At 36.0% G+C, this 22,304-nt stretch overlaps 1 protein-coding gene across 1 annotated transcript in view; it reads left to right on the top strand.

Annotated features, from left to right (window-relative positions):
* LOC115929868 overlaps positions 1 to 21,494 on the top strand; it is a 33,489-nt gene extending 11,995 nt beyond the window's left edge. The window contains exon 4 of the mRNA XM_030999961.1: positions 21,418 to 21,494. Within this exon, the coding sequence (XP_030855821.1) occupies positions 21,418 to 21,494 (77 nt within the window). The remainder of the gene's footprint in view (positions 1 to 21,417) is intronic.
* The last annotated feature ends 810 nt before the right edge of the window (positions 21,495 to 22,304 follow it).

The following is a 22,304-nucleotide window of genomic DNA, read 5'->3' as shown; positions in this document are numbered from 1 at the left end:
TTCCAGTAATTTTTGTGCATTTGTTTTTATTTCACTGGTTCAAACGACCAATCTATTGCAGGATAAACAATCCAAAATAAATCATAGCAATTTTCTCTCAAAATACGATTCCCATACCAGTTAGAGCTCAAGATTATAGCTTTAAGGAAAAGGCTTAAAGAGGCTAAAGCAGACAGACCTCCCAGCTTAGCAGGTTATGAATATCATTAATTTCACCGTGAAGTATATTTCATCATGAATAATAATAACACTAATCCTCTCTTGTACAGCATGATACATCTCTATTTGCACATCCAAAGAGCTTTGGAAATTGAAAGCCCTACATCATTCCAATATGGATATGTATGAAGGTATTGTAGTTGAGAAATCTTGAGCTCTTTCTTGTGTACAAAATGGTTGAGCTCCCAGCAATATTTTTTGAGCAGACTATGAATATCATTAATTGTGAGTTATATATGATTTGATTTGATCTGATTTTATGTATTCACCAAGAGCAATGCAGTAATGCATTTCATACAATGATATTTACATATACGAGTAGAGCAACTAATGGCTGGTAAAAGGGGCCAGATAATAGCACATATATCAGCGCTAGCCGATCTTCATTTCATAGTCCTTTGTGTTAATATTAATAATAAAAGTTTCAATTCATGTAGCACCTTTTCCACTGGATACAAAGCGCTTTGGGATGAGATCCCTGGGTCAGCGATCAAGGTCAATTGTATACAAGTTACTCAGCATTCAGTGTGCAGAGTTCAATGAATGCATGTCTTCAGAATAGATATGTATTCAAATAACAGTTATATTCCATTCTGGCATAGCAGATATCCCTTTAAGCCCATCATAAAGATTTCCAAAGGGCTTTCAAAGGAAATAATTACCTAGTTGAGACCTTTATTCCAATTTTGAGTTTTAAAAATGTGAATCATTGAGAACTGAGGAGTCATGTTCTGCCAGGTTTGCAGAGAGGGTTAACCCCCTGCTGTTGACTGTGTTATGATTATAAATAGTGAATTATATTTCTTCAATAGTCATACTAAAGATAATAATCCAACTTATTTATAGCATATACCATGTTACATGTATGTCTCTGTGCACTCCTAAAGGGCTTTGGAATTGATCACCTGACTGTATCTCTTGTTAAGTATTGAGAAAAGCAATTATTTCAACAACAATTGATGAGTCTAGCTCTTTCTCGTTTACAGAGATATGGTTGAGCTTCAATTATTGACTATTTCATCATTAATAATAAAAATGCTGAAAATTTTCTTGTGTAGTTTATGTGAAATTATATGTTTCTGTATGCTTGCAAAGAAAAACTATTGCTCTCAAAAATTGTCAAGAAAAATATTGTCCATAAAAAAATCTGGTTGCCCTGAAGTTAAAGGGCTGATTCAACAACACTGAAGTTTGTTACAAGTCTGTTTATGGTCAAAGGGAATAAGATATTTGATTTTGAGCTCAGGATTAATTGCTTGTAAAGGCATCTTATGAGTTATGGATGCTAATGATCCCATCCTGTCCATGGCTAAACAAATTGCCCTGTCCAGAATCATGAAGTATTGAAAACACCTAAGAGAGTTGTTAAACACTCAGATTCTTAATCTTAAAGCACAAGATGACCAATCAATTGCTCAAATCTTTGATGCTAGATGAGCCTGAGGTTGAAGGTGTGTTAACACATCACTAGACCTTCCAAATTTGGTGATCATTTTACTAAAGTTGAAAATGCCACCCCCAGACATTAATTGTCTTTACCGGTAGTTGTTTTACCTGGGCAATTATATATTACCCTAACATTTTGTTGGAAAATACAGTGTGAAAGACTAGCTACTTATAATTTAACATCTTTTGACGTTTGACGTTAAAGGTAATACAAAGTTTTGGGAAATTTTGAAAATGGGTGGATAGTGATTCTTTACAATTTTGATGTATTTGGATACCCCTGTGGATGTAATATAAGCAGTAGAAAATTTAGCCCCTAAAACACTTCTGCTTTCGAGATAAATTGAGTATAAAAATTTACCGGTGCTCCCGGTAAATTTTGATATACATTTCAATTAGCGTCTACGGCCATACGATGGTAGCTGCGATCATGAAAATCTCAGAATATGTAGTTGTGATATATAATTTCCAAACTGGAATAGCTAATCGGTCGCTTTTAGTCAAGAAATATTGTTTTATAGCTTAATTAATGTCTTGACCTTGAGAGGGAGCTATACAACATAAAGAGTTTATTATTTACAATTTCATAACTTTAGACTCGATTTCAACCGCGACGATGATCACTGAATATTGTAGGGTCGCATATGCTTCCAATTTGTTCATTTGAACCAAATTCACGACCCAATACCAAAACTTTGTATTACCTTTAAGATAAGCATGAAATTGAGATTTGAGATTCCTTGAGATTTTGATGATGATGACTATTCTACACAACTTTAAACGTTAAAATACCACTCCAGATAGTCTAAAGTAGTTGTATTTAAAGAATTCAACAAACACCCAAATAGTTTATCAGACAGCATAGTGTGAAAGATCTGTCATACAAATCGTTATTTTTTTTTAAAAACATGAGATTGATTGTGTGAATGTGAACACATATATATTCTGAAGTTAGTGATCATTCAACCAAACTTGGAAACACCACTCCAGTTTTTGTCTTCAGTTTTATCATCGGGGGAGTTCAGTAACACCAAAATATTTTGTTAGAAAGCACAATGAATGATCAGTTTCTTGCATTTTGATGATAAAATGCACATGAGAGTGATAACGTGTTAACACATCCATGAAGATGATGATCATTCAGAAATAATATCCACCTTCATCATTGTCTATAGTAGTACACCTAGGGAATTTAACAAACTTCAAAATACTTTATCAGAAGTGCAGTTTGAAATATCAGTTGCTTCAATGTCTTGAAGTGTAGATGAACATGAGATTGATGCCGCTGTGTGAACACATCAGTGGATTTAATGAAGACAATTCAACTACCCTAGTTGTTTTTCTATAGTAGTAATACCAAGGGAATTGTACAAACATCCAAATATTTCATCAGGAAGTATGCTGTGAAAGATCAATATCTGAAATCCTTGGCTTTGAGATTGAGTGTTCGTGAACACCTCGCATTAGATATTGAAGATGGTGATCTGTAGGGGAACTGGTTTGGTGTGGGGGCTGAGGTGGATGAAGGAAGGATTGCTTAAGGAAGGAGTCCCTTCATTAATACAAATATGATTTAAACTTTTCCATTCCCCAACCACCCTAAGACCTTAATGCCTAGGAGAAGGAGAAAGAAAAAGAGAAAGAAAAAGAAAAAGAAAAAGAGAAGAAGAAGAAGAAAGAAAATGAGAAAGAGGAAAAAGATACTGATGAAAGAAATTGAATTTCATGACATTTTAGCATCCATGGATGAGTCACTTGTCCTGGCGAATATGTCATAATCAAATGACTAATATGCCAAATTAAGATTTATTCATGCTCATGATATCAGATTTGAAACATTCATGACTTTATTTATTTTGTTTGATTTCTTCATTCTCTTTTACTGACTTTCTGCTTTCACACAACAATTATATAAATAAAACATATGCACCTACAAACATGTATTTAGCATTAGCATTCTTAAACATAATATTCATTAAAAAAACGATCAAGATTTGGCAAAAAAGTTTGTTTTAAAGCATTCTGCAGTGTGAAATGCATTCTTCTTCGTCAAATGTTGCTCTTATCACACCCCTCTGTGTACATATCCAATATAATGAGTGTTATTATTATTATGTTTGTGAGCGCCATGAATGCAGACAAGCATCGTGCCACACTGTTCCCTTCTCTCATACACTATTCAGATCTTATCACACCCCTAGATCAACCTATATGTCTGTGGTCTATGAAGAAAGTCAACATGGTTTGAACGGAAATGACAGATCTAGAACTCCATCATGTACCCGTGCTTGCTACTTTGTCACCAATTTCCAGATATGGAATTCATCTTTTCCCTTTTGAACATTGAGTTTGCCAATTTGTCACCAATTTCAAGATGTGGAATTTGTCATGTCTCTTTTGAACCTTGAGTTGATTCAAATGTGATCTTTCTATAAAGAATTGTATCCATCATTTTTAAACTGTAAAAAGTTTCCAGATAGGACATATTTTGTCATGTACCCTTTCAAGTTTAAGTTCCGAACCTTTAGTTGACTTTGATGATCTTTCCATCCAAGTTGTGTCAGTGCTTATGACTATTATACTGCTTTCCAGATATGAAATTTTTCGTATGTGCATTTTGAACCTGAAATAATGTGACTTTTGTACCTGAAGTAACGTGAAATGATGTTTCCATGAAAAATGTGTTCATGCTTTATAAGTTTATACATCTTACCAGCTACCTTCTAGTGGTAAGTAACACAGTCAAAATTGTGCGTCAAGATTACACATTTGATTATTACTGAATGTTGAATGTTATTAAACGTCAGTTATGCAATAAAGCAGTTGAACACTTCAGCAACCATATTGAACCAAAATGTTCATTAGTCAAAGGAAACCACTCCCAAAACGCTTCCTTTGCTCACACAAATCATTTCCCAAATCATATTCATATAAAAATGATTGGAAAATAGTCAAAACAATTTATGCTTCACACGAATGGTGATCAAATCACAATCTCCATTTATTTCATTAACTAAACATTGATATTTTTTCCATGAAACTTTCAGGGTTTTCCTTTTTCCCACTCTTAAAAAACAATTTCTTCTTCTTTTAAATCCAAATCAAATTGGTTAAAAAAAACCTTTAAAGAAAACAACTTCCAAAATGATTTCCTCACACAAATCATAACTCTAATCATATTCATATATGGACAAAATTGTCCAAACTTAACTATTTATGCTTGACACGAAATGTGGACAAATTACAATCTCCAGTTTCATGAGACATGGGAGTCATATAGAAGATTCCTTGTGACTCATTCAGACTGCAGGATAGTTATACAAAGTTGTATAAAAAGAAATATCATATAAAGCATCATTGTATAATGAAAGGGAAATACACACTGGATAAATAAAGGTAAATTATATACAGATACATTGTCCAACAAAATTTCATATAAAGCAACATTGTAAAGTGAAAGAGACATTATATACACCCTAAAAGAATAAAGCTTTTGTATATAAAGAAACATTGTAAAAAGAAAACTAGGTTTGAAGAGGCCAGTTGACATAACAGCTGGTCAATCACCAGTGCACGCTCATATTAAGCCCCGCCCAGTTATACGTTTTTCGTATGATTCGATGTTCAGACGAGAAGGGAACTCTGATTCTTTATCAAGCTTTCATTTAGAATGATCCTCAAACATGCACTTTGCTATGTACAGCTTTTCATTATTATTTATTGTATACGGTTCACATAAAGCTAGCAATTAATTGTTGGTAGTGTGAATGGTAGCTACTTATACTCTACTTAAAGCATCGGACAGAGACAAATCATTTCCAATAATTCATCTCAGTGTCAGAGATCCTCTGCCATCAGTAACTGAACGCTCTTGACCTCCTTCTCGTAGGATGCAAAGTATCTATAAATCACCCCAGTCAAACACTGATGAAGATTTCAGCGCTAGGTAAGCTGGGTTGGATTAAGGATTTGTAAAAGAGGAAGATGGGAGGGGCACAGTACTGAAAGATAAATTTAAGGGACAACTGTATTTCAGGTCTGCAATTTCTACCTATTTTACTCTGATGATGCAAAATACCTATAAATCACCACAGTCTTACCAGAGTCATATTATGGATTTTATTTTAGCAATCAGCAGGGCAGAACTGGGGCGGGGGGGGGGGGGGGGGGGGGGGGGGGTGGACATCTCTGAAAAAAATTACTCAACTAAGGGGACATTAAAGGGGCAAATTGCATTTGTGTACTATTGGCATGCAAAACAAGTGTCAAATCTGATAACAAGTAAGAAAGTTATGAATTTTTCAAGATTTAGTCAATCAAACATGAATTTGCAATGCTGTGACATAATCCTGTGAGGGCCTCTCTGTAAAGAAAATAATGTAAATTTTAATTTTCTTAGTTTTTAATGAATGAGGGAATAAATGTTGTCCATACCAGGGTTGTGTAACATATACACCTATAGGGTTAACATATTATTCAATATTTTCCTTAGAGATAATAGAAATGAAAAAATAGAAGAAAGTTGAGCTTTCCATTCAATCTATCACTGCTGAGGAAAGTGAGAAGGGGGAGATTTCTTAGAAACATCTGTTCTGGAGAAATCAATTTCCTTTATTAGTATGCACGAGGTCGCAGCCCGCAGGTATATGATCGGAGAGTCTTATCTTCCTCTATAGGCTCTTTTTAGATGAAAAGCCCTGAATGAAAACAGAAAATTGGTTTATGATTAGATTTAAGACCTCATCTGTTATGCATAATTGAATGGAGAATGTTAATAATAGGCCTGCTGCTCACTTGAAAATACAACTCAATACTTGGAATCTTCTGTTAAGAGACAGAAGATCGTTAAGTCCGTGAGTATGTTAAGTCCGTAAGTATGTGAGTTAATGCCCTTCTAGCTCCAAATAATGTACCGGTACTCAGTGTACTGTCTCTGTTGTATAGGTATTACTCAAACATTTCTTCCGTTCTCTGCCCGCCTGCGTTCCTGCTGAAGAAAGGAATACAGATATGCAAAAGCTCTGTATTTTGTTTTCATTTATTCAACAGGCCAAATGAGATGATTACAGTAATGCAATTACACAGTAGATAAGATTTTTAATTTTAATTTTTATTGTATTTGGAAAGGTAGTCCTGTGAATCCCAAAACTTGATAACTGATATTTTTGTGGCAAGATATGTAGTAAGCTTCCATAATTCTATGTTGAGATCTTTATGATACAATTTTATGATACAACCACTTTGTTGCAAAAAGATTATTTGAATCCTGACCATTTGTGAAATGCATGAAAGTTTCTGCTTTTACAGTATATTATGAAAGATTATATTTCAAAATCAACATATAAGGGCTGTTTCAAACAGATAATGGTGATTCACCTTTTGATCATTGCCCCTCAGTGTTTATTTAGGCCGTCATTCTAAATGGTGCCGTAAATCACAGGTGTGCTAGTAACACTATGTAAATATTTATCATTAAGAGTTGATGGAGAAAGAGGGAGATGAAAAAGACTAGATTTTTCTTTCTTTCTTTGTTATTATATGTCAAACTCTAAAAGGAGCAAACCTAATAGATATAATATATTTCTGGGATGCTAAGAAAGCAATATTAATATAGGGGGAGGGGGGGGGGGGGATTTATGGATGTATAAACGTCAAAAGTATGTTCAGAATATGTACAAGTATAGTGTCAAAGCAGTTTCTGGAAAATATCTGTGTATAAGACAATAATAATAATAATAATAATAATATTCATTTGTAAAGCGCAATAACTATGTGGATATATTCTACTGCGCTGCAAGAGCTCGTAAATGCTGTGCTATACATACTATATGAACAAGTGAGTTTTCAGTTTTGATTTAAAATTATCTAGTGATGGGGCTTTCCTTATTTCTAGTGGTAATTTATTCCATAATAGACAAAAGGTTTAGTAACAAATTTGGAAAAAAGAAAGAATGAAAAAGTCTATTCAAGCACTTATAAATTGTATAACAATATGTTTTCCATCGGGTAAGACTGCAAAAGAGAGAAAATATAAAGAAACAGAGACACAAAGTGAGAGCCCGAGCTAAGAAAAGGGAAATGAGGAATATCTTGAAGTTTCTTGTCTCATGAGTATAATGGTTCAGTGCTCACCGATTATGCATGATTTGTGTTCTTATTTTTGTCTTTAGCATCAGTAATTCCCCAAAACAATCTACTGGTACCCAGATTCTGTAATCTAGTATAGCACCGTAGCTAAAATAGCAGTATACAATCCATTCTAAACAATGTGATTTACACATTTTTCTTCTGCCAGAAGAGGTTAACATCTACCTGTTTGTCTGCATGGGGCCAGTTTCACAAAATCATCAGCTTAATGAATATCCAATTGAAACCTGCGTTCGTTATATGCATGTAACACATCGTTCTAAGGGATGTCCAATAACTGAAATTTGTGTTCTGCCAGAAGAGGTCAACACCTACCTGTTTGCCTGGGGCAAGTTTCACGGAACCATCAGCTTCTTGAACATGAAACCTAGTTTTATTATAACAAATAACCATAGTTTTAAGGGATGTCCAATAACTTTGACTTGTAACAGTCTCACGAAACTGGCGCCTGAATTTATGTTTAGTTTACCCCATTACACCATGCTCCAATGAAGTCCTCTTCTCTCGTCATCGGCTGTGTAATGATGGTTACCTTTCCTCAATCCATTCAGACTAGCAACATTTATTGTTTAGCTATACAATAACGGCATTGCTAAAATAAACAATAGGTAAGTTATGTATGCTAGTGAGAATGATGTCCAAAAAGTTGTACATTTATAATAAGACAACTGTTTGAGCATACATGTATATTCCGACAAAGACTCAATAAAGATTTTGATTCAGTGCCTATACTAATATTGTTAATTCCTAACCAATACCAAGGGTGTGCATGCGATCATGACTGGCCAGTTGCATTTTTTTAAAACCCTCCAGCAATGCCCATGACATTGACTGACACTAGACATACAATATAAGCTGAGCTCCCCAAAATGTGATGTTCTTTTTCAATATCCTTATCCTATTATTCTAATCTATGCTCCTTTTTATACACAATAATGCAATGTTTCTGAGTTTTATTAAAATTTTCTTTAGTGTGAATGGCCATTAGTCTTTTGGATGCCCTTCTGGGTGAAGTATCCATGGATGAACTGTCTGAACTGCATTGGATGGGGGAGGCTATCAAATGGCCACCTCGTTATAGATTTGTGTTTCCTGTTGCAAAGATGGGCACCAGTGAAAATGCACATGTTGGCATGGCAATGCACATGAAAGATGCATTTAGATTCTGCATAATGCTCTGTCTATGTTTCAAGGTCTTTATGTATGCCTGCTGTTAGTGCTCTAGATGAGGTTGAAGTTGAACACATTTTGTTTCAATTGACCCTAATATTTTCATATACTAGCTACCAATAAGTATGGACTGTTAGCCCTTCTTCTATATAAATTATTAATTATACTTCATAAAACATAATGAGCAAGTTTCAGCTTCTGATGTAGTTAATTTAGTTGTTTATATTAAATTCAAAACAGGTGCATGTAAATTTAGATATGGAATTATGGTTTTATTAAGATAGATAATGGAACCATACAATATGATTGAACATTTTCATTCAGTATGCAGTACATGTTTGTGAACTGGGTAGAGCTGTCTTTGACGAGATAGACATGAAAAGAAAACTTTCTATAATTAATATCACAATTACAAATAGGTCTCATATTTGTTTGTGGCCTCTTTGTATGTTGATTTTGCTAGGTTTGTATCAAAAAACAAATTTCAATCATTATGCTCAAGATTTCCACCCATACTCCCCCATTAAATCCATACATCATTAAGTATTCTTAGCATTTATTTGTTGAACCTGGAGGAATTACACTCCTACACACACTTATTATGCAAAGGTTCTACTCTAATCAAAGAGATATCTCCTTGCTCTAATTAACTGATTTTCTTTACCCTGGGTACTTGCATAAACTCTAGTTAAACAGGATAGCTGACATGAATCTTTCCATGCACTCATACAGTACGTCCATCTTGTATCTGTATTCCGTTCTTAGAAAGATGTCTGACCTAAAATTCCCAGGATACTCAGTTTCCATGGAAACTTGTGCAAGCTTTTTATCCACACTTCTTCGACCTTTTTAGGAAGTGTAGTAGTAGATTACATTGAATGCATTTTTAATCGTAGTTCAGGTGGGGAAAGGAATCGTATCAATTGTTAAGGTCATGGAAGTCGGCTGCGTATAGTGGTGTAACATCTCAGCTAGTTAGCAGGTATTTATGAAGCTAGTTTAAAACCTTTCTATAAAGCAAGGCAGCTATTGTTTGATCAGTTTAATCAATCAATTAGAGTATGCACTCATCTTGATCTATCCCTGGTCTATCTACAGTTTAGATTAAAGCAAAGCATGATGCAACTCCTCTCTGCAGATTTATCCATTTAATTGTTTATTTATCTAATACTAATGGTCAAATAATTAAGATTTTTTAAATTTTTGTACTTTATTGATTGATTGACTTCTTATTGATTTATTAATTGATTTATTTACCACATTTATATTGGGATTTACTTATTTTGAATTCTTTCATTCAATGCTGCCTCATCAGTTTTAGAATCTCTAGGGTATACCACATACACATAAGTCGATTCCAGTCTTTGATGCTATAAATACAGTACATGTACAAATTGTATGTGTGTGACGTCCTTGTATTATTAACTCCCCTCCAGCATGTGATTTTATTGGATAAAGGTACAGTGAACTAACCCGGGCAAGAAGCTGCATCAAATTGAAGAATATCCGCAGCCTTACAGCTGAAATGCGATTAAGTCGGAAGAACTGCTGCCAGGTACAGCTGTAATCAAGCGTTTATTAAGCTGAACTGCTGGAGGAGAGGGACTGTGATTCGCCCAATTTACCTCGCTCAAAATGTGATCTAGCCAGCTCTTAGCATAGGCATTTTCCAAATATATACCTTGTGAGATACGCAAGATAAATTGTATCAAGTTGAGGAGAAAGATAAGCAATAAATCAATGGACATGCAGAGAGAAAGTGAGAGATCCCAGATTTCCATCTAAGTCAGATGCTCTATCACTTTAATGGTAATGATGGGAGTAGTTTTGTAAAAGTGATCTGCTTTGTGAAAGAGATTGTGATGTTTCAAATTAGATAATTGGAAGACAGTCTGATTTGGTTGGTGGCAATTATCGGTGAACTAAATTTGGTGACGACGGCGTATCATCCTCATTATGTCATGATTTGATTAATCATTGACACAGATTGAAGTTGAACTTCAAAATGCGCCTTTAAGTCTTTTTTATCTCTTTAATACGTTGATAGTCTGCAGATCAATGCAATGATTGTTCTTGTGCAATACAAAGCCAAAGAAAGAAGGAAACAAATATTATTAGGCTTCACAACTTCTGGATCATATACTGATGATCATTATTGATTTCATTTAACAATTCTTGACACAGATTAAACTTGAACTTCAAAATGTGCCTTTCAGCCTTTTTATCTCTTAAATACCTTGATATTCTGCAATTCAATGCAATGCTTGTTCTTGTGCAATACAAAGCCAAAGAAAGAAGGAAACAAATATTATTAGGCTTCACAACTTCTGGATCATATACTAATGATCATTATGTCTTGATTTCATTTAATAATCTTTGACACAGATTGAAGTTGAACTTCAAAATGTGCCTTTAAAGAGAAGGTTGAGTTCTGGGAAGAGGTGACAATAATTTGTGAGCATTATTATTGTATTATGCAAGTGTGGAAGAACGTCAGAGAAAAATGTTCCCTGAAAAGCATGACTCATCATTAATGCAATGATTGTTCTTGTGCAACAAAGCCAAAGAAAGAAGGAAATAAATATGATTAGATTTCACAACTTCTGGGTCATAATTTTTTTAAAATGTATGTCATTTAAAGAAATGAAATAGCCCTAACAATCCAACGCATCCTTTCGGCAAAACCGGGAGGGGGCTTTGGACGAATGGTCGCTTTTAAGTCAACGAGACGTGACGCTACCCACCCCTTACGGCATGAGCCGTGCAGAATGTAGGATTTGACCCCAACAGCTTGTTCAGATATGACGTGGTATAAATCGCTGCAGGTTTCTTTAAACATGTAAATGTAATAATGGCAAGTGTGGCAACAAAGGTCCTGCAAGTATTCACCCAGCTTTGTGTTACAAGATACAGAAAGGTGAAGTGTATTAAACTTATAACGTCATTGTATAAAATCGCCACGGATTCGCCGCATCATATGTGAAAGAGGCTTGGCAGGGATCTGATCCTCTTACTCTGGGAGAAAATCTTTCCCATGTGAACAGGGGCTGGGGTTTATGTCGTATTTGTAGTATTTTGCTATAGTGTGGGCTCCCAAGAAAAACAAGAATATAGCATATAGCACTGCCCTTTTTCTTGAAAAGATGTTTCATTACCTTCACCCCTAATAACCTTGAGCTACAATCTGTAAATTGGCAACACAATCAATCAATATTGATTGCAATATGATATTCTTGTGGCTTTGATTGCAGAAATACACTCAGGAGGCCAGTAAGTTGGAAATGATATCAACAAAGAACATTTTGCCCGGAGGTCACAAATGCATGCTGAATCACAAATTCTATTTGAAAAGAAAATGAAGTGCTTCATGAGTATAAGAGTTATTACTTTCTTTGAATAGAGGGCATGTGTTAGACTTTAAAGTGATAATTCTTTGAGCATCTGTTTCTGAGGAGAGTTTCGATTTATGCCCAAGTTTTTGATCCTATTCAAATCAAACTGTGGCCTTCAGGCCTGTCAGTAATTGTTACTCCGGTATTGCCAGGTACCCTTTTACAAACATCTTGGTTGAGGCGGACAATATGGACAAAACACCTCGTCCAAATAGTTCAAGATTAGCTTGAATTCTGGTAATGATAAGAAATAAATTCTCATGGAATCCAACAAAACTTACACTGAATGTTCAAGATTCAAACCAATGATATGTGCCAATGATTTTGGTAGGAAATGTATAGGAGCTGAGTAATGAGCATAAAAAGACAAGGAAATAATTATGTCACTATGTCAGTATGTGCAAATGAGAGTTGTGGATTTACTGAAGACGATTTCCAGCAAATTTTTGTGAGGTTGTTTTTATTTTACTGGTTCAAACAATCAATCTACTGCAGGATAACCAATCCAGAATGGATTATATCCTGCTCAAGATTAGCTTTAAAATTTTGAACAAGCATCAACCAAGTCAAAAGCTGTTCTCACTAATAAACCAGGGTGCTACTACCTCAGTGTAACATTGAGGGCTTTTTTTTTCATAACACATTGTGTTATGAAAATAGTAATGTGAATATCTTTTCCTGAGAACAGATGCTACATAACTGTGTCTTTTTATTTAGTTTTGTTTTGTGACTGAATTCATGATGGCATATCATCATACTGGAACACATTAAGTGAGGACTCTGGGGGCCCTTATAGCATATGAATTGATCAAAGTGCGAATGTAATTCAGTGAATTAATGGATGAGAGAGTGTGTTACGCCTCAAGGTGTTGTAGATTTAGATAATGAAGAAGCAATCAAAGGAAATATTTCTCATCCTTCAATAATAAGGATGAAGTAAATGGCTTGCCAGGCAAGTATATTTCATGACCCTAAGGATATTTGCTTAGAGGTAGAGCATAATAAGTATATTATGCAGTATTCAACGGGGGACCAATAGGAACTGAAATTTGATTAGGAGTGAATAAGGTTAGTTACATTAAAATTAGAGGTCATGATTTATTTTGAGAAATCACCAACCATAAAAAAGTCTCATTTATAATAGATTTATACATCGCAACATCATTAGGTTTGGGAATAAATGCACTGGTGTTTTGTGTATTCGATGGATATTATCTTGTAAGTTTTGCCGATCGATTCCTCTTCTCGATTGTTTTACTCATATTTTTTATAACCTTTTCAATTTCCGATTTCTTTTAGACTATTAAAGGTAATACAAAGTTTTGGGAAATTCTGAAAATTGGGTGGATAGTGATTCTTTACAATTTGGATATATTTGGATGCCCCTGTGGATGTATTATAAGCACTAGAAAATTTAGCCTCTAAAACACTTCTGCTTTCGAGAAAAGTTGAGTATAAAAATTTACCGGTGCTCCCGGTAAATTTGGATGAATTTCAAAAAGCGCCTACGGCCGTACAATGGTAGCTGCGACCACGAACATCTCAGAATATGTAGTTGTGATATATAATTTCCAAACGGGAATAGCTTATTGGTCGATTTTAGTCAAGAAACATTGTTTTATAGCTTAATTAATAACTTGACCTTGAGAGGGAGCTATACAACAAAAAGAGTGTATTATTTACAATTTCATAACTTTAAACTCGATTTCAACCGCGACAACGATCACTGAATATTGTAGGATCGCATAAGCTTCCAATATGTTCATTTGAACCAAATTCATGACCCCATACCAAAACTTTGTATTACCTTTAAGGCATTATATGATTATTATTAACTTGATAAATAAATTAAATGTTGTAAATTCTAAGACATTGCCATGTATCACTTTGAATACTTTTATCAATATTGATGATAGAACAAAACTTGAATTTCAAAGTAAGTAAAGTACCTTAAAGGTACTATGTCCCATTTGCAGGCCTAAAAAATGAAAAAGTTAAATTCCAACTGCATTTGAAAGATAATACTAATTTAGAACTTCCCTAAAAAAGGTGGGGCTTGAAAATGTCTTCAATAACGACTATTAGTTGTCAACTCGACTTTAGGGCTATAGAGCCCAAAAGTAATAGTCTTGATTTTCAGACAATTGTACCGAATGGTCATATGTTTTATGCTGCGCAAAGATTCAATCAGTTTAATCTTGGCCATCACAAGAAGTGGGTTATTGATGTAGAAAAATGCTCATGTACCCTTAACAACTCTTTTCATGTATGTTATTACCAAAGAAGAAAAATGCCAGTCAGTCACTCAATAGTGTCCGACAGTGAAGTCTAGCAAGTAAACGGGTTTCCTTGCATAATTTGAATATGAGGACACTGCTAACGTTTAAATTTCACAGATAGGACATACATGACATATTCATAATTCCTGCAAAGTTCTACAGCATTTGAGGTTGGCTGCAAAAGGGACATAGTACCTTTAAAGTCTGATGAAGTGAAATATTTCATTTAGATCAATATTGGTGGGACTCAAATCACGAGTAATCTGTGAAGTGAACAAAAGTCTCTAGGACTAAAAGCAGAATATTGCTCATAGCAAATACCATTTGTTGTTATCAGGAGGTTACATCGATAGTTTATAGATTGCTTTTTATTAAAAGTTTGATGAAACGGAGAGCAGCTATCCACTGATGACGTGAATGTGTAGAATCTATCAGAGAATATAGTCCGGCAGCCAAATCCAGATTATTGGCCTAACCTTGTTTTATGGTCTATAGTTTTTTTTTCAATGGATTTTGATTGCTTAGACCTTCTATTTCAAGAATCCGATTGCTGACACTCTGTCAGCCTTGAGCAATTTAAGATATATGACGTCATACAAAATGGCCGCCAAAGTACATGATTTTCCTTTAAAAATGAATAATAAATATATAATAAGGATTTTTTCTTCAATTTTTGGCAGCCAAATGTCTGTATCTCTCTAGGACCATCACTAAAAATATGTTTCGTGGTGTTGCATGGCCAGAGATGACCAGCTTATTTGCATATTTTGAAATAGCGCCCTCTATAAACATATTAATTTGAATAAAATATGTGTGCCAGCCAAATGCCAATTTCTTAAATCTATGTCACGTTGAAATCATATTAAATGTTTTTTGGGGAAACAATTGCAGTTGTGCTGCATTAATCTTTCATCGTGTTTGGTACAAATTTAGATAGGGTAGGTGTGGGGAATGGAAGACCCTTAAGCACATTTGCATAATTTACATAAACATGAACAATGTTACACATACAGACATTTTTGCTTTCTCTTTAGTATTTTTTCTCTTTATTTGGTAACGAAATTGTGGTGATGATGTAACTGATTAATAAGATAACAATGATTAATGACGTCATCACCAAAGGTCTCTCATTACCTACATGTGTAGGTAATAAGGGACAGTTACAAATCAAGACATTTTAAATACAATTTGAATGAAAATGGGATTGTTATAGTTAGTTCAAACACTTTTTGAATGATATACATGCAGCCAATGAACTTACTATAATTTTGAAACGATTTTAAAATAATGGGGCCCAAAATATTTCTGTAGTTTTTTGTTTACCGTAATAAAGGTGCTCTCAAATATGTTAAAATACTTTCAGAATAATTTTCTGGCATTATGACTTTTACATTTATCAAACTCACAGCATAGAAACAACTTCTTAAAATTAAATGCATTCAAATTAGAATGGTGACACGTACAACCAAATATGTTTCATGATAGTGCCTTTCAACATGAAATGAACAACTGGGGAGAAGTAGGCCCCCATCTTGGACCTGGTGTCCCCCATTACCTACACACATTTCTGATCAGACACCATTCATAATGTGAATTGAAACACCCATTCACAACACACAGTGGCCATAAACTTTCTGTGATGGTTGGCACATTTCATAAACTTCCTTTTAAAACTATTTTTTTAAGGGCCACCCCTAAATATCTGCATACACCACAACATTCAGTGAAAATTGTGTTTTTATATCAGAGCAAAATTTTACGATCAAAATTGCTTATCTTGGTCAATTTTGCCAATTTTCTCGTAGAGAGAACGCACTGTATAGTCTTCGAAATTGGATATATGCAGTAGTGTTGTTGAAGGCCACATATGTCGCTATATCAATATTGGATCCAACACGGACAGACAGTGATGGGTTCAAGCTTGGTGGTCTCCAATTCCCTACACCTACCCTACATATGTCAAGAAAAAAATGGCTATGAAAGAATTTATTTTTCAACAAATCGGTAAGAAGTGGTTTTACGGCACACATTATTATTCAATTAATAGGCTTTATTTAGACCAGCATTGCTCCAACGTCAGTGAATGTGGATAAAGCAGTTGACATCTATACTACACAGATGCATGATTTTCAAAAGAAATTACCTTGTGGATTCTATGTCACAATTTCCAAGAATGTTCAAATTACTGTGGCAGCCATGAAGAAGTCAATGTTGGGGTACGAAAGTCTATGAAAAGTTGATCTACTCCAGAGTAATAGGACTGCAGACAAGTTCAAGAGAGGTCAATGTCAAGGACATTTTGTCATAAGAGCTTTCACCAGTCCCAACAGCACTTTTTGATGATTCTGGAAACGAGCACTCCCATGTCAAAGACGGACTTATAGAATTTGACAAAAGTTGAGATGTCAGCCAGGCATGAGACACTGGAACAACCTTGTACAGTCATTGATGGTTGTGCTCTGCTGTGAATGAAAATCTGATGATGTTTGCTTGGTGTTTGACAGATCCGAGAGTATTTAGAGGTCATAACGGGTCGAGAGTCTTCCAACTGAGTCCCGCGTCACTGCTGCCCTCCAAGAAACTATCTCTTACTGTTCGTCGTCGTCGTCGTTGTCATATAGATCATGGCTCACCCTTGTGACCCGTTTGATGAGACCTTTTGATCGGCATCTGTCTCCTGCAATCCGGTAGAGTGTCTTTAGTATTTAGAGGGTGGCTAGTGATTTCCCTAAGGTCGTCAGTCCATCTGAGCTTGAGTCTTCCTTTGTTACGTGTTTCTTCAAAGGTACCTTGAATGATAATTTGTCAAGGTTGTCTCCTGATCTTCTGCTAACGTGACCAAACTATTGTAGCTTGTACTTGTCAATCCTGGTAGCAAGTGGCGGTTGATCTTCGATGATGGACATTGTGTACATTGGTGTTGTAATCTCTTCATGATATCCCAAGTAGCTTCCTCCAACACCACATTTCAAAGGCAGATTGCCGAGCTTCCACCCTCCTTGACAATCATTGACCCAAGAACATTATATAAACTTGTCCACTTGATCAACTTCTTCTCCATCAACCACCATGCTCTGTTGCATGTAGTTAATTTCCACCAATCATGATCTTGGTCTTTTTCACATTGAGGTAGGGTCCAAATTATTCACTTGCATCCTTCACTCTTTTTTAAGGAGTTCTAGTAGTTCTTCTGATGTTCTTGTTATAAGTGTTGTCAGTGGCATACTGAGCAAAAACACTTGGAGGGGCAGAAAAACAATCTGCATCACCACCACTCATACATGTTACATGCAGGCCCCGCGGAACTTTTTTTTACAGCGGGGTGGGGGGGGGGGGCTGAAGTATTTACGATCAGGAAGAGAGGAGCGCAAATTGGCGTGGTGTTCAAGGGGCACAGCCCCCGGAAGCTCAAGGGTTTCAGGCATTTATTAACTGTAAGATGAACATATTTTGATACCTCATTTCACCTCGGGTCACTTTCTTTCTTTCTTTCTAGTTCTCTTTAACATACTTTATACAAAAAGTGAGGGGGCTCGAGTCCCCTGAGCCCCGCTGTTCTGCGGACCCTGACATGTAGGCTTTTGAATAAGCATATTTTTTGCTTGACTGTGGATTTAGGATTTGTCATTTTCCAACATACGCTTAACAAATAATAATTTACTAAAAAGTGAGAAAAAACCCAGGAAAATCATGTCATTTCAGCAACATTTGTAAATCACTGGTATCGAATATATAAAAAAAAAACAGTTTGAATTTTGTTTGGGGGTTCAACTGTCCCCAACCCCCCCCCCCCATACCCTTCCCCATTAATACGCCAGAGAGTGTTGTATTGTCGGCGTATCTTAGGTTGGTGATCGTTCGTCCACCAACAGAAACTTGAACATAAAATGCCTTTCTCATGATGAATTCAGCATAGATGTTGAAAATTTATGGTGATAGGTTGCAGCCTTGACGGACAACTTGATCAATAGTGAACCTTTCGGTGTCGCCATTCTCTGCTCTTACTGTCGTTCTTGGTATTGGTAGAGCGACTGGATGAGTTGAATTATATGTGCTGGAAAGCCCATCCAGCTCATGATCTTCCATAGGCGTTTATGTTGTACGCAGTCAAAAGCTTTGGAAAGATCAATAAAGCTAGGGAGAGAAGTTGTTAAAACGTGTCTCTAGTGTTGCTAACTTCACTATCTTTTCATGACAACAAACTACAGTTGATCGACATCATAATTATATGCGCGAGTCTGCAGGATGATTGGGTGCTCAGAAATAGGCAAAAGCACAAGCAGGTCTTTACCGTCAAGATGAGGTTCTTGTTGAAGTGATTCCAGGCAGTGATGTCATGCCAAGGAAAGGTCTGTCCACAACATAGTTATGGTGAAGCAGGCAACATCAAAGAACAGCAAGCGATTGGAACTGATGCTAATGAGAAGAAGTATGTTAGGGTCCTAGTGGATGACACAGACGTCTACGTACTACTTTTGCATCATTATCTACATGACGGACTTATAAAACGCCAATGACCATGGAGACGCCCCTTCACAAATCGAAATGTTATTGATGTTCCTGGTAATGTAGACAAATTAGGAGATATCATTCCATCGATGTTGGCAGGACATGCGTTGACGGGATGCGACACTCTTGGGGCATACTTTGGCATTGGATAGGGTACAATACTGAAAGTGATGAAGCAGAAGATTCGACTCCCTTAGGACTGAGTTGGCAATGTTGATGCAGCATGGTCATATGTCATCACTCAACCTACTCAATGCTTTGCTTCATGTTATGGACAGTCAACAACCAACTGAATGTCAGTGGCTCGTATCAACGTGTGGCTATCAATGGTCCGAAGACTAGGAGCTCCAAATACCCCCAAACCTTGCCTCACTACCTCAAACTACTAAAGCGTTTGTAGAAAATGTTAAGAGAACTCATTTCCAAACATGCGTGTGGAAGCACGCATTACAGTCACGACCTTACTTTGCAGAATTAAGTGTTAAATGACACCCTCTTCCGCATGGAATATTTTAGGGTTCCCAACACTTTAGAGGGCTTTTAAACAAATTTCAAGATTTCGAAGCAAACTTATAAACGGATATAGTCCTGTATCGTAGTGGTAGTTCGTAATTTTTAGGTTAATTTAAAAGAATCTAGTACCTTAGAATACAAATCTAGTTTCTTAACGCTGTCACTGAAAATGGGCATTTATCACCATATGCCACCTCATATCTATGGGACAGAGAGCATAAAATTCAACCGTGTTTTGTTCGAGTATCAAATTACAAAATAAAAATAAATGTGCAGCACAATCTTTACTCACTGTATTCAGTGCATCTGACTCATGACATAATGATAATCTCATGTTAGAAATTGGTATTTGGCCATCATTTTGACCTATGCAAGTTAATGTGTCTATAGAGGGCGCCATTCCGAATTATGCAAATTTGCATATCATTTGTGATCATACAGCATTGCAATTTTTATTTAGTGATGATTCTAGAAAAAAATTAAGATATTTGACTGCCATTTAATGTAGTAAAATGCTGTTAAAACTTTTTATATCATTAATTTTGGTTAAAAAGGGGATTTTGGCGGCCATTTTGTATGACGTCACATATCTCAAATTGCTCAATGCTGACAGAGTGTCAGCAATCGAATTCTTCAAATTGATGGTCTAAGGAACTATAATCCGAAGAAAAAAAAACTATAGACCCTAAAACAAGGTATATCGAGATGGCTGCCGGACTAATAGCTTTAGAAAGTAATAATAGAAAATACACTTGTAATATGTGTGTACATGAAACTAAAACAGTGTATGTATCTATGCAGGATTTCATATTGGTGGGTTTTAGCAGATGCAGGATTATTCCCCTGAATTTTTTATTTTGAGTTGGGGGGGGGGGGGGGGGACACAATTTGTAGTGAAATATAAAAATACCACCTTTGTAGAAAAAAGTTTATAAGATTATACAAAGCAGGAATATACATGTGTCAGCAAAGACTTAAGGAGGGAGAGTAGTAGGGACGATTATAAGATCATAGTTGGAGTTTATTCAGATTAAACTCTCAACACTCAAGATTCAGTTCAGTCATTTGCCACCGTTTTCCCCATTTTGCAATGTGAGTATGAATGAGGGGGGCAGTATATGGAGGAATAGTTAACAAATGCTGGATACATTAAAGTGTGACGTCAAATGCAGATTATGGCACAGCTGTTAGATAGCTTTAAAATGAATCTTTTATTCACAAATGAACATCTCTATTGTGTGATTGCATGCTTAAGCAATAGCCCACCCTCTGATTTCAACACAGGTGTGAAAAAAGCAGTATTTGTTCTTGTAATTCGTGATCAAGCTTTGAGAGCTTGAGTATTGAAAGAATCACCAAATGTCGCAAGTTGTTCTGCTTGCCATTCAACAGCTGCGTGACAAGAAACCAAAGCCAGCCCTCTGATTCCTTCCTCTATGCAAATATGTATCATCCCAAGATAATAAGCTATTATAATATCATTATTCCTCCTGCCATCATCCCTCTATCTAATGACCCTGCGTAGCACATCTCTGCTCAGCTCATAAGATTGCTGTGCGGATGTACCCAGCATCCGCTACTAAGTCGACATCTACATAAGACAGCGCATCCCTACACAGTCGTATCACTTGAAAAATTGCCGTTTGGTATTCCTCCCCCAAAACTTGACACTCGCCCGCTCTGGTTTCATATTGCATCCCATCTCTACTTGTGGTCGCTCTCCGCATCTTCACGCCTGACAGGGCAGGGCTGGCTGGCTGGAGCAGCCGAGTTTTGCATTTTAAGTGGCCTCCTCAGGCCGCCGATGATTGGGTCGTAATTCTTTCAGTCCACGGCCATCCTCTTCCAAAGCTCTTCCCCTCTGCGGTCATTTGTCCACCTCCAAATTGACTTATCAGGATTAGCTCGGACAACGGGAAGAAGATTTGTAAAGACTGTACTGGATTTGTGGACTATGTTTACACAGCAGGTGGAAACACACCTGATGTTTCTCGAGCCCTGTTTATCTAGGATAGGGTACTTCTTTAAGCGTCAAGTTGAGTTTGTGCATTCATGATACGATTTCCCAGTGGTTCCTTGCAACGTACATCATGGATGAATACCAATTAATGTGATTTTGATCTTCGCCTCGTGAGAGTAGAAACGGTTCATGTTATCATGCAACGTTTTGGGGATGTATATCTCACATGATATCAGTCATGATGTTGCTGATCAGTGCTAGTGTCTGAACCAACAGTTATTTGTTCCTACTCTAAGCTAGCTACTTCTTATACTGTGCATCTTTGTTTTGTGCAATAAAAAAATATTAACGTCATTATTCTTCAAATGTTGAGAATACCATCATTGGACTACCATATCAAAATGTATTCGATCGGGCATAACTCTGACATTGTACGTGTTACACTGCACTGCTCCATATTTTAACATTATCAAAAGTTTTTCTAACAATATCGAGAGACTTTTACTTCCATCTTTAATTCTCATGTAGAGGCTGTTTCAGAACCACTGATATATATTTTTTCTTGCATCGTCAGTTTATATAGCTAAACAATTGAACATGACATCTGCAAATGGAATGATTCACAAACAAAATATGGATTGGGAGAGCTGACCTGAGCAAGTTGATTGG

Source organism: Strongylocentrotus purpuratus, unplaced genomic scaffold, assembly GCF_000002235.5.
Source record: "Strongylocentrotus purpuratus isolate Spur 01 unplaced genomic scaffold, Spur_5.0 spur5_contig_861, whole genome shotgun sequence".
Lineage (NCBI taxonomy): Eukaryota > Metazoa > Echinodermata > Echinoidea > Camarodonta > Strongylocentrotidae > Strongylocentrotus > Strongylocentrotus purpuratus.
This window is presented reverse-complemented; position numbering and strand designations above follow the sequence as displayed.